This window comes from Microcaecilia unicolor, chromosome 1 (assembly GCF_901765095.1).
Source record: "Microcaecilia unicolor chromosome 1, aMicUni1.1, whole genome shotgun sequence".
Classification (NCBI taxonomy): Eukaryota; Metazoa; Chordata; class Amphibia; order Gymnophiona; family Siphonopidae; genus Microcaecilia; species Microcaecilia unicolor.
In genome coordinates, this window is record NC_044031.1 from 757,419,242 (window position 1) to 757,433,660 (window position 14,419).

The window sequence follows — 14,419 nt, forward strand, 5'->3', positions numbered from 1 at the left end:
TTAGGGAAATGAACAAGGGGCGTATCCAGGAGGTCAATGACCACCACCAGGAGGTAAGGTCTAATCCTCCTCGGTAATCCTCCACATTAAGGCTGGCCAACTGTAGGACTTTATCCATGGCATGCCTAACTACATGCGTCCTATTTATGACAATAGTACAGCACTCTGAAGAATTTAGCACTGTGCAGAGACCACCCTGGGCTGCAAAGAGATAGTCAAGGCCCATACGATTATACCGAGAAACTATACTTAATTCATTAATTTGATCCTGCAATGCATTGACTACCACGTTCAGCTCATGAACTAGAACATGGAGTAGGGACTGAAGTCTCCGGGTAGCCATACCTAGTTCAGTAATACCCGCTACCGGGCCCCCAATTGGAATCCAGGCTGTGGCAGAAAGGGCTACAAGTCTCTTTTTAGTCAGAGGATAAGTAGAATTAATATACTGGAGGGCTAATTCAATCGCCTCATCCTCTGTGGCAACGGAGGAGGGTAAGGACAAAGCCTCTCGCTTAGAGCGGTGCGGGGATAGTGGCTTAAGAGGAATAACTTTAGGAAAATAATTCAAGGTTACCAATACACAAAAATCATATGTAGGGGGGAAGAATCATGTGGAGGACATTATCACAGAGCCAGTAATGACCAAGGAGAGGGTGAGGAAAGTTCCCAATAAATGTTGGCTCAGGCTGGACAGGGTACTTAGGGTGCCCATAATGCGAGCCCCTATCCCAGGGGGAACGAAGACGAAATGGAGACTTTGCACACCATAGGCGCCAATCCCCAATTGTGACAGGCTGCTCATTTGTTAGTAACTCTTCATACCCCGGGGACTTATGAAAGTAGAAAATAAGCTTGGACACTATAGTCTTCTCAGTGGTACGCTTAGGAGCCAGATAATCACCTGGGTCATAATCTACAGGTATGGTAGCAGGGCACATAGGAGTACCTGGAGAAACTACCCACACAGATTCTCCTTTTTCTGGGAGAACATTAGTATAATTACAGGGAATGGGAAGAACAGTTGAGATGCTTCTTGTTAAACAAAACACTCCAGAAGCTGGATAGGGAGACGTAAAAACTGGCCTTAGAGAAGAGTCAGAGGGGGAAGTAGCATTATAAAAGGACCACCAAGTATAATCCTGGCTCCAAGGGCCTGAACTCGAAAAATAGGGAGGTATAAGAGCTGGGAGCTGCACAGGGACAGGTACAGCTGGGACATCTGTAGTATAAGGAGAAAATCGGGAACACACAATACAAGGGGAAGTAATCTTTGCCTGGCTAATTAGTTCCTGGACAGAGTGTAACCAAAGGTTGGAGCGAGTTGGGGTATTAGGAACAAGGAGGCAAGGAGTAGAAAACAACAAAAGCATCCAAACTACTAACATTTTCTTTCTTCCTAATCTAAAACAAATACAGCAAACTAATTAAGCAATAATATTTCAACAGTCTGTGCTAATCACAGATTACTCTCATATAGTGTTCTCAGTCTTTGAGTTCTTATACCAGTTGGGATAGACCCTCAACTGATAAGGATCAAGCTCTCAAATTCCAAGAAAGCCAGAATCAGGGCAAGAAAGAGTCTCAGTGTGAAGCCGAAGTTCAGCAGCTCCTGCAGTATACAGTTGACCCTTCTTTTCAGCTAGTAGATTCTTTGGTTCGGGTCAAGCGCAACTTCAATGGCTCCGCTGGATCACTTTCTGCTCTCCACTGTCTAGGCTCCGTCTGATCCGTGCTGGGCTCAGTCTGGTCAGCAGACTTAATTCGAGACCAATGGACCCATGGAGTAATCCCTGCGACCTTCACAGCTGCAGGGGTAGAAAGCAAAACAGTAAAAGGTCCTTTCCACCGGGGCCCCAAAGGCTGGAGCTTCCAGTCTTTCACCCAAACTCTATCCCCTGACAGGAAGGAATGTACCTGAGCCTGGAAGGGGACAGGGTTTATTTCTCTCACATAAGACTGAAGCTCAGAAATTATCTTACCCAGGAGGGCTACCTGCTCCTGCACCTGGGCAGACCCTAAAATCCCTATGTCTCCCTTAATTCCCTGTAAAATGGCTGGGGGCTTCCCATACACAATTTCAAAGGGAGAGAGGGCTGTTCCTTTAGTTGGGGTGCATCGGAGGCGGAAGAGGGCTAGTGGCAATGCCTGTGGCCATTTCAATTGGGTTTCCTGACAAATCTTTGCTAGGCTATTTTTCAAGGTTCTGTTTGCTCGCTCAACCTGCCCTGAACTCTGGGGACGGTAGGCACAATGCAATTTCCAGGTAATGCGCAATGCGCGGGACAGGGCCTGAAGTGTAGCTTCAACAAAGGCGGGACCATTATCTGAACCTATGGCAAGGGGCAGTCCATACCTGGGGATGACATCCCTAAGGAGGGCTCGAGCTACTTCTGTGGCTTTCTCAGTAACTGTAGGATATGCTTCCACCCACCCAGAAAAGGTACAGACCATAACTAAGAGGTATCGGAGCCTACCGCTCCTGGGCATTTCTGTGAAGTCTATAACTAGGGACTCAAAGGGTGTTAGTCCTCTAGACTGAACTCCTGGTGGAATACGGGGTCCCTGACGAGCATTATTCTGGGCACAGAGAGTACATCGGGCAGAGGCAGTGGCAACCAGACTATCCAATCCTTCCAGCACCACTACTCGACTGAGTAGACGGGCTAGTGCTGTTTTCCCTAAGTGTGATAGGTCATGAGCTTGAGACACTACAGGCCAAGCTAGGTGGCGTGGCACCAGAACTCTGGTATCAGGGAGATGTAACCAGCCATCAGGTCTCCTTACTGCACCTTCTTCTTGAGCCCATTTCTCTTCCATTTGGGTATACATAGGTGTCCATTCTTGCAATCGAATTTGGAACAGGGGAGTCACAGTACTTGCTGGGGGTCCTCGAGCAGCTTCCTTGGCCACCCGATCAGCATGGCGATTCCCTCGGGCCACTGGAGTATCTATTCTTTGGTGTCCCCTACAATGAATGACAGCTACCTTCTTAGGGGCCCACACAGCCTCTAGCAGCTGAAGTATTTCAGGTCCATACTTAACAGGTTGGCCTGCAGCATTTATGAGTCCCTTTTCCTTATACAAAGCTCCATGAGCATGTAGGGTTGTGAAGGCATACTTAGAATCAGTATAAATGTTGGTTACCAGTCCTGCTGCTAACTCCAGAGCTCGTATGAGGGCCACAAGTTCTGCTTTCTGGGCTGAAGTTCCTTGGGGCAGGGCTCTTGCTTCTATCACCTTGTCCTCTGTCACCACAGCATAGCCTGCCAGTCGCTTGGAGTTCTCCACATAACTGCTTCCATCTGTGAAATAAATTACATCTGGGTCCCTCCACGGAACATCTTTAAGATCTGGTCGACTGGAGTACACTTCATCCATGGTTTGGATACAGTCATGATCCGGTGGTCCCTCAGATGCTGGCAAAAGAGTAGCAGGATTGAATGTAGCCACTGTTTCCAGGTGTATCCGTGGATTCTCACACAAGCTGGCTTGGTACTTAACCATACGGTTATTTGTAAACCAGTGATTGCCCTTATACTCCATGAGGGTAAGAACTGCGTGGGGGACTTTAACAACCAGTTCTTGCCCCAAGGTCAACTTATCAGCTTCCTGGACCAGTAAGGCTGTTGCTGCAATGGCCCTCATGCAGGCTGGCCATCCTTTAGCCACTCCATCCAGCTGTTTAGACAGGTATGCAACAGGCCTCTGCCAGGATCCCATCATCTGGGTCAGCACACCCAGAGCAACCCCCTGTCTCTCGTGGACATACAGTGAGAAAGGTTTCTCCACATCAGGAAGGCCTAACGCAGGGGCTTGGAGTAGGGCTTTCTTTATGGCAATGAAGGATTGTTGAGCTGTAGGTCCCCATTCAAATGGTTCCTTTTCACCCCCCTTTGTGGCTTGGTAAAGGGGTTTCGCCATCAATGCAAAATTTGGAATCCAAATTCTGCAGAATCCGGCTGCTCCCAGAAATTCCCTAACTTCTCTTCTGGACTTGGGTTGGGGAATTGCAGCAACTGCTTGCTTCCTACTAACATCCAGTCTCCTACTTCCCTGGGAAATACAGAAGCCCAGATACTTCACTTCTGACTGACAAAGTTGGGCCTTTGAGCGTGAGACCTTATAGCCTGCATCCAAGAGTAGCTCCAGCAATTCTCTAGTAGCCTCAAAACACTCTTCCTGGGTCACTGCTGCAATCAGGAGGTCATCTACATACTGGAGTAAAACTCGCCTGGAAGGCTCAGATTTAAAAGTCTTAAGATCTTGTCCTAGGGCAGTCCCAAAAATGGTGGGGGAATTCTTGAACCCCTGTGGCAGGCGGGTCCATGTGTACTGAAGCTTCCTTCCTGTTACTGGGTTTTCCCATTGAAAGGCAAAAAGCAATTGACTGGCTGGGGCCACCCGAATACAAAAGAAGGCATCTTTTAGGTCTAGTGTCGTGAAATGGGTAGCTCCAGAAGGTATCAATCCTAACAGGACATATGGGTTAGGCACTACAGGGTGTAATGAGATAGTGGATTTGTTGACCACTCGTAAGTCTTGGACTGGCCGGTAGTCCTCAGTCCCTGGCTTCTGAACTGGCAACAATGGCGTATTCCATGGAGACTGGCAAGGACGAATAATTCCATGGGATAACAGACGATTCAGATGTGCTTGAATCCCTTCCAGAGCCTTTCTGGGAATTGGGTATTGGCGAAGATGGATTGGCCGGGCACTTGGAAGTAAGTCTACATGGACAGGAGGAATATTTCGGGCCAACCCTGGGGGATTATCTTCTGCCCATACCCCACTGACCTGAAAGCTGTCTGCCAGGGGTAGGTCAACTTGGCCATGCGACTGATGCAGCCGCCATTCTTCTTCAAGAGGGCAGCAGAAACTCAATATACCCTTAGGGCTGGATGTCGGGGGCCGAAAGGAGACTGAAGTCTGGCCATCAGAGTCAAAGGAAATTTGGGCCCTAAGCTTGGACAGCAGGTCTCGGCCTAACAAAGGGATTGGACAGTCTGGCATATACAGGAATTCATGAGTGACTATGTGTGAGCCTAATTGGCATCTACGGGTTGTCAGGAAGGGCCTCTGGTTCTGCACCCCCGTGGCACCCACCACTCGGACAGTTTTTCCAGACACAGGCGGTAATCGCTCTGTCACAACAGAATGTTCAGCTCCTGTATCAATCATGAATGGAATTGAGCGGCTCCCTATAGTTAACTTGACCATAGGTTCCTGGGAGCCCAGTTTGTAGGAACCCGGTCTGTCCTATTCGTCCCATTCTGCCATCTCGGCTATCCCGATGATGTCAGATTCAGGAGGCTCATATCTTCCCTCTCGAACTCGGCCTCGGCTTCCTCGATCTCCTGGTCCCCTTCTCAGTCCCTGGCGCCTCTGGGGGCATTCATTTTTCCAGTGCCCTCTTTCCTTACAATAGGCACACTGATCCCTCTCCAATCTTGGTCTGGGATTCTCCCCCCTTGGCCGGGATTGATTGAAGGAATCTCGGGGCCTGGCTGGTGGTCCGGGGTCCCACTTTGGCTTCCCATTAGCTAGAGGTCGACCTCGGTTAAGGGTGGAATTAGTAATGGCTGCCGCTAAAAGGTCGGCCTTCTTCTGCATCTTCCGGTCAGCCTCTCGGCGCACCTCCTGATCTCTATTAATGAAAACCTTGGTTGCGATCTCAATTAGCTGGGTGGTATTCATCCCTGCGAATCCCTCCTGACGCTGCAACTTCTTCCGGATATCTGGCATACTCTGGGCCACCAATGCACTATTCACCATTCTCTGGTTTTCTTGGGCTTCAGGGTCAAATGGGGTGTATGTTCTGTAGGCTTCAATTAGTCGCTCTAGAAAGGCCCCAGGGGATTCAGTTGCCCCTTGGAGAATTTCAGAGACCTTTGCCAGATTAATGGGCCTCTTTATGCCTTTCCTCATACCTTCCAGTAAGTCCCGGCAATAGCCAGACAACAGTTCATAGTGCTGCCCATCATTTGGATCCCAATCTGGAGCTGCGCGAGGAAACCGAGCTCTAACCCACCCCTCTAGGTCCGGTGTCCTCTCGGGAGCACGTGCTCGCGTGATGGCCTCAGCATTTTGCAAAATCTTCCGCCTCTCCTCAGTTGTGAAGAGGGTCAGGAGAAGTTGTTGACAATCAGTCCAGGTTGGGTTATGGGTGGCCATAATGCTAGCCACTAGGTCCACCACTGCCTGAGGCTTTTCAGTATAAGAGGGGTAATGCGTCTTCCAATTCAGGAGATCGGTGGTTGTGAAGGGTACATACTGATAGGCCTGTGCCTGTATAACCTGACCCTGATTATTAGGATCCGGTCGAGTGGTAGTTACCTGACGAAGTGGCAGAACTCTCGAGGAGGTGGGAATGGAACCTGAGGTAGAGCTAGGAGCTACCCTCCTATCATGCTCAAAAGTAATTGCAGTGGGTCTAACCCATTCAGTGGAGGTGTGTTGAACCCCTGAGGGATGGGGAGGGGTACTCATAGACTGAGAGGTGGTCACAGGTGATTCAGTCCATTGAAAGGGATGCCGGGCCCCTAATGAGTGGGTAGGGGTATTAGAAGGAGAGGCTGGGCTGTCGGGAGTTGAGGAGTCAGGGAGTGGAACCCAAAACGGGTCTTCAGAGGTTAACAGGAGAGGATGTGGCACAGAAGGGTAGAGACTGGGTGAAAAGTCCAACCTAGGGTGTGGCAGGTTTGGCACAGGAGGGGAAGAACTATCCGGAGAAGCCTGTGCTGGAGAGGCTTGGGCTGGGCGGCGTGGATCTCTGGGGGTAGCACGGAACCCCAACAATGGGCCATAAGGTGGTGGCTCAAGGTCTGAGGGGTCATCAGAGAGTATGGGTTTCTCAGACAGGGTAGGGGCGGAAGCCACCGATTGGGTGGTAGGCTTCCTGGGGCTCTTTCCCTCTTCTAGTTTAGATTTTCTAATCTTTCTTTGAACACGGCCTAACATGAATTTTACTGGGGATCCCATATAAGTTTTCAACCACGAGGGAGGGTCAGTCACAAGACTGTCCCAGGAATCTATATAAGGGAGTTGTTCAGAATATTCTGGTTCTCCTACAACTATGCTGTAGACCTTCCGGATTACTTCAATATCTAAGCTGCCACTAGGGGGCCACCCCACTCCCATAGATGGCCACTCAACTTCACACAAGGTTCTTAGAGTACTTGAGCTTAAAGTCTGTCCATAGTCATTAATTAAAAAGCCTTTTTTAAAGTTCTTAAGCATACAATCTAGGGGGGTATCAATTTGTCTAGATGATGTCCCACCCATAATGCTTACAGTTACAACACACAAAAGGGAAGGAGGTTTTTTTTTTTTTTTGAGAGTGCAGTAAGGGGTCCCCACTCTTTTAACATTCACGCATCACACATTCTGCACAAAAAATCCCACCCAACAATTTCAGATTTCTCAGATACAGATAAGCTCAAGCGTTTTCGCTTCTAGTCCCCGCGACTAGAAGGTACTAGGGCCTTCGCTGAGAGTTGATCAGGCTCTCCTTCCTCAATTTGTTTGAGGGGCTGATTTACAATTTTCTAGCTAGAATTACAATACAGAATACAGAATACATACCCGGCGAATGTTCTCCAGTCAGTTGGGTACTGGGATTAATGCAGGATTCATCCCACCGCTGCCACCAAGAATTGTTGCAGGAATTGAGATAGGAATTTGTGATACTTCAGGAGTCAGACAGCACACACCAGAATGAGAAAGTAATCTTCTTTATTTGCCAGCAAACAAAGCAGAACATCAGTTCTAGCTCTCTTCTCTTCTGTCTCAGCTCTCTGTGTCTTTGTCTCAGCTCTCTTCTTATGCTGTCTTCTCCTTCTTCTGTCTGTTCCTTCTGTCCTTCTCTTTCTTCTGAGCTCCTTCTGACGTAAACTGCTTCTGCTCCTACTTAAATACTGTTCTATCCCCCTCCTAGCCTTGCCCCCCCCCCTTACTCTCCAATTGGTTAAGGAATAGATTGGTCACTTTGCCTCAACCAATCATTACTTTTGAAATATCAGTTACATAGGTTTGGTATTCCTCAAACTGACCTCTAACCTGGGGCCCCTCATGCCAGACATTTGGTCTCCAGAACTCTTATATTTTCCTTATGATTAATGTCTCATCTATAGCTTAAACTGGGTTCCCTTAGAGACCAAGAGGCCCTAGTGAGATTGGTTATTCTCATATTCCTAGTCTGGTTCATACTAACTGCTAACTAAACTCTGGCATTCATTAAAGAGGTCAAAAGTCAATCTTACTTAATAGCATACGGCTATGGTCTGTTATTACTTTCAGGAGGCCAGTCCTACACTTAGCTATAATTAATCAAGACTTTTCCTGACCTTTTTCACCTATCAGCTTATACATTGAACCAGCCAGAACTGCAGATAAGTCAAAACACATGTTTGACCTCTTCACTGCAGTCTTTGCTTAGAAACATCAGACAAAGAATTGATACAGAATTTAAAAAGGTTTTCTACCTATTAACTACACAGAATACACAGAATCAGTATTTCTTATAAGACATATTCTAAATATCAGGAATATCTAAGCTATCTTCTTATAACAAAATCTACATATCAAGAACTTCTGAAATAGTATTTCAGCTTTAAACTACAGTATGCCTAACAGTATACAAATGTTGAGCTAGCATTGGCAATTCACAAGGGTGAAAGAAATTCCTGTCTCTGACCTTTCTAACCCAGCCCGGCAAACGTAAATAACCTAAACCAGATGACATTCCTTCACTTTAGTTACCAGGTAAAAAGCTAGAATTCAAACTTCAAGCTTTTAATATCATTTCTTATATATATAATTATGCCATGGCTGCCTCAGTATTAGATATTAGTGTGAGGCCCCCTCCCCTCCATTTTGCATTATTGGTATACAGCAATAATTTACAGCATATATTTGTAATTGTCTTCATTTTTTTCTGTCTACTAGTTAGTTACATGTTGTATTTTGTTAACCATTATTTTTCCACAAATATGCACAATTAAACCATGTAAGTCCAATTTTATAAATGTCCCAGCAAGATTGACATGCAGTCCCTTACCCTTCGATCCCACAAACCACTCCCCTTCTCTGTATCCAAAATACAGCTTGTTTGAGGTTTGTGCTGATTGCCAGTATAAATTTATTTTTAGGTTTTTAAGGAAGATCCACCAGGATTTAGAAGAGGAAGCAAAACTGTGTACAATGCATTAGGACAGTAAGAAGAGGCACTATTTGGATTACAGTTTTTTACTGGATTATAAAAAGGAGGAAGAAAGTGAAAATGGGAAGAAAGAAAATACAGATTACAAGAATCATGGATGAACGGAATCGGCAGGTAAGAAATATATTTATTTCTGAAAGCTTTCTTCACTTTTCTTTATAACGGCATCTCATGTGGACAACTGAGCATTGCAGTTAGGGTATTTTTGCCCAAAATGTATTACCCAATTTTTTTTAATTGGCTCCTTATTAATGTAACATGGATATATTTGCATCTCGATAAGTTTTTCCTTGTACTTAAATGTAACAATTTAATGTGCACACATGTGTTGGGCATGTAGTGGAGCGTATGAAAAATCATCGAATTAGCATAAATTTGAAGCGTTGCGAGCAGTAATGCTAGTCATCAGGGTTCCAACCTTAACATACAGCCTTAATAGCTGATCCCTAATTCAACCCAGATTTTAGACTTCAAGTTTTGATTAAATTCCTTACTGCCTATAACATTTAATTGGCCTAATCTCTATATATAAAAGGCACCTCCAACGTTCTAATTGAAGCCTCCAACCGGAAACTTGAGGTGGCATAGATATCCGGTTTAGCAAGTACACAAAGGAAAAGAGAGTTGCAAGTAAAGCAATTAACCCCTGCCACAGTTGTTTTCTCAGGCACCTGGAGTGGTTGCCCAGGGTGATTAACAAGGTCAGCTGGAGTACACAGGGAGGGGGGAGGGAGACCCTGGAACTGGGAGGGAGGAGGGAGTGATGGGCCGGGCCCCTGGCACACACTCTGATTCTCATACATACACTATCACTGTCAGACACACTCGCACCCAGTCACACTCTCTCTGTCACACACACACACTCTCGCACATTCCCTCTCTCTCACACAGTCAATCTCACACACACTCTCTCAAACATACACACTCCGAGGAAAACCTTGCTAGCGCCCGTTTCATTTCTCAGAAACGGGCCTTTTTTACTAGTAAGAAAATAATCAATAAAGGCTGTGCATGTAGTTCAGTGGAAGGCCATCTACTTTGCATGCAGAAGATCCCAGTTTCGGTCCTCAGCAGCAGTTCAGGTAGGGCGGGGGAGCGGCATGGCCTGCATTGAATGGAAGATTAGAACCCTCTCCATGTCGCAGACTGGATGGCTCATTTGGGTCTTTATTTGCTGTTATTGACTGTTAGTCTAGCATCTGCTGCCTTCTTTTCCTGTACAGTTGCAGCTCCCTGGGGTTACTGTAGCTGCCTGTATCCTGAAAATGGAACTTGTAAACAATCTTCTCTATCAACATAATAATCTGCTCCTGGGAATACAATAAGATAAACACAACTGCCGGTGTTGGTTAATGCAAGGTCCTGTGCTTCATCTTGTGCCTCACACACAATGAGGAGGTGTGGTAGTACCTGTCTTGCCACAAAGCCAATCACGGCTTAATGCCTGCTGAATTTATTAAACTGTTAGTCTAAATCATTATTTAGGCTAATCCAAAACTCCACTTGGCAGTTGAGTTTCAAAGACATACGTTTGAGTAGCTGCAAAACAAGTCCCATAATTTAGCTACTCTTATTCAGTATAGCAAATAAAAGCAACTTTTCATGTGCTGTCAACTTTCTGTAGTTCCTTTCACACAGAATTATGAGTTGAAACTTGTGTGAAAAGTAAGTATTCATGGGAGTGCAAGAGTAGTCTGGTGGTTTATTTGTTAAATTTGTATCCCACGTTTTCCCACCTATTTGCAGGCTCAATGTGGCTTACGTGGAGAGGCATAATCGAACGCGAACGCCCATCTCCATGGGCGCCTATCTCGGAGGACGGGTACGCGAAGGGGCGGGAGAGACCGTTTTTTCAAAAAAGATGGGCGTCCATCTTTTGTTTCGAGGCAAATGCATCACATTTGAGCGGATTTGAGCTGGGCAGTATCGGTTTTCAGCGATAATGGAAACCGAAGGCGCCCAGCTCAAAAACGAACAACTCCAAGGCATTTGGTCGTGGGAGGGTCCAGGATTCGTAGTCCACTGGTCCCCCTCACATGCCAGGACACCAACCAGGCACCCTAGGGGGCACTTGTAAAAAGTTTAAAAAAAATTTTTTAAATACTTCCCAAGTCCATAGCTCCCTTACCTTGGGTGCTGAGCCCCCCAAATCCCCCCCAAAACCCACTGCCCACAACTCTACACCATTACCATAGTACTTATGGCTGAAGGGGGGCACCTACATGTGGGTACAGTGGGTTTTGGGGTGGTTTGGAGCGCTCCCATTTAGCATCACAAGTGTAACAGGTAGGGGGGGATGGGCCTGGGTCCACCTGCCTGAAGTCCACTGCACCCACTAACAACTGCTCCAGGTACCTGGATATGACATTTGAGGCTGGCATACAGGCTGGGAAAAAAAGTTTTGACAGTTTTTTTTTTTTTTTGGTTGGAGGGGGTTAGTGACCGCTGGGGGAGTCAGGGGAGGTCATTCTCAATTCCCTCCGGTGGTCATTTGGGCAGTTGGGGCCCTTTTTGGTGACTTTGTGACAAAAAAGGGTTAAAAAGTGACCCAAATTCTCACTTCTGGCGCTCTTTTTTTTTCCATTATCGGCCGAGCGCACCCATCTCTCGGCCAATAAACACGCCCCAGTCCCGCCTTCACCACGCCTCCGACATGCCCCCATTAACTTTGTTCGTTCCCATGACAGACTGCAGTTGGAGGTGCCCAAAATTGGCTTTCGATTATACCGATTTGGGCGCCCATGAGAGAAAGACGCCCATCTCCTGATTTGGGTCGAAATATGGGCGTCTTTCTCTTTCGAAAATAAGCTGGCTAGTATCGTAAAGGCGATCGCCAATACCGGTATGAACAAATACACAGTGATGTGGTAGAGTACAGTTCATGTGTGACAGACACATTAGGGAATCGTAAGGAGGAAGAGTTAAGTTATGTCCAGTACAAGCTTTGGTTTCGTTGTGTTGCAGGGTTAAGGCATTTAAGTTGGATCGTTAGGGTATGCCTTTTTGAACACTTAGTTTTTAGTAATTTCCGGAAGTTTAGGTGGTTGTTTGTTGTTTTCACGGTGCTTGGTAATATGTTCCATAGTTGTGTGCTTATATAGGAAAAGCTAGATGCATAGGTTGATTTGTATTTGAGTCCTTTGCAGCTTGGGTAGTGGAGATTTAGGTATGTTCGTGTTGATCTTGATGTGTTTCTGGTTGGTAGGTCTATGAGGTCTGTCATGTATCCCGAGGCATCTCCGTAGATGATTTTATGAACCAGGGTGCAGATTTTGAATGCAATGCGTTCTTTGATTGGCAGTCAGTGCAGTTTTTCTCATAGGGGTTTGGCGCTTTCAAATCTTGTTTTTCCAAATATAAGCCTGGCTGCTGTGTTTTGAGCGGTTTGGAGTTACTTTATAATTTGTTCTTTGCATCCCGCTTAGATTCCATTGCAGTAGTCTAGATGGCTTAGTACCATGGATTGTATCAAGTTAGAGCAACAGGCTAAGAACCAGGATTTAAATCCTTCTGATGCTCCTTATGAGTTTAGGCAATGCCACTTTACCCTCAACTGCCTCAGCTACAAACTTAGAGCTGTGTTTATAAAGCTGCGTTATGGTCAATTCATGTTTGGCAGTAATGAGCATTTTTTTTGCAAGGAAGGCAGCTGAAGCACAGAAATGTTCAATACATACTAAATAGCGAGCTGCAAAGAATCCAGATACACTTAGAGAAGCTCATTATACATTATAAATAACACAGTTTGCGTAAAACTTCACAAACTGCTGTTCATTGGAAGTTACCACTTGCAATGGTGGTGGTGGTAACTTCTCCTGGGAGCATTGACCCGCTAATACACAAGTTGATGCTCCTGGGAAAGCTATGAATGGGACCATTGAGCGGTAAAAAAAGAGCATCTCAACCCAGTTCCATTTTTGTATGTTAAATTCTGTTTATTAATAAACCACAGGCAATACATCAACATACACAATGTCAAAGGCAATAAACATTAAGACTTAACATGAGTAGTAATACACTTAAGCAAACCTGTCGTCTCTAGATCATGAAGAAAAAGTCATAAAACCCGCCTGAGAACAATTATTATTTTACTAGACATTGAACTTTATATTTCCTACCCTTCTCTCTATCCCCCCCCCATCCCCCATTAAAATTACAGATTAGTTTTATGGAGTGGAATGGGAACTGAAGTATTCTGTCCAAAATTATAGAGAGTTCAGTATTCTACTTCTTGCTTCAGATGGTTCCCAGATTCTCTGGAAAATTATACCTTTTGGCTGTACTAAGATCTTGTACCCCAGATCTATCCATCATGGGCAGACTCGGTGGGCCTTGCTGGTCTTTCTCTGCTGTCATTTAATAAGCTACTTTGTTAAGCTGTCCAGTTCGTTCCTGCTATTAATGTAATATAGGGTTTACAAGAGTTTTGAGCAAGTTTATGTAGGGCAGCTATTAAAAGGACTGGATTAAGTAATAGGCAAATTAGGCACATGCCTCAAGCTCAAACGTTTAGGGGGGGCCTTGTCCGATATGCTCAAGTCTCAGGAAGCTAGGATTGCCACCTGTCTATTTTTTTTCAGGATTCTTCAGATTTGTAAATTTATTTTTTTTTTACATTTGTACCCTGCGCTTTCCCACTCATGGCAGGCTCAGTGCGGCTTACATGGGGCAATGGAGGGTTAAGTGACTTGCCCAGAGTCACAAGGAGCTGCCTGTGCCTGAAGTGGGAATCGAACTCAGTTCCTCAGGACCAAAGTCCACCACCCTAACCACTAGGCCACTCCTCCACTATAATAAACATCTCCGACTCCTGGTGGACAGAAGATAACCAATGGGACACTGTCATACCAGAGTACAAATTACATCACAGTGATAGGGTGGATCAAATTGGTGGAGGGGTAGCATTATATATTAAGGATGGCCTTGAATCGAATAGACTAAAAATTCTGCAGGACACAAAACATATCTTGGAATCCCTACAGAAAGAAATCCATGTGTAAAGGGGAAAAGGATAGTAGTAGGAATGTACTACCGTCCACCTGACCAGGATGAACAGACAGGTGTAGAAATTAGGGAGGCTAATAAACCGGGGAACATAGTATTATTGGGTGATTTCAATTACCCCGATATTGACTGGGTAAATGTAACATCAGGGCATGCAAGGGGTATAAAATTCCTTGATGAAATCAAGGACTTCTT

General features: G+C 45.7%; 1 protein-coding gene across 1 annotated transcript in view; it reads left to right on the forward strand.

The window, feature by feature from the left end:
• MEF2A (myocyte enhancer factor 2A) overlaps positions 1–14,419 on the forward strand; it is a 297,626-nt gene that overhangs the window by 79,443 nt on the left and 203,764 nt on the right. The window contains 1 exon segment of the mRNA XM_030189732.1: positions 9,150–9,334. Within this exon segment, the coding sequence (XP_030045592.1) occupies positions 9,281–9,334 (54 nt within the window). The 5' untranslated portion in view covers positions 9,150–9,280.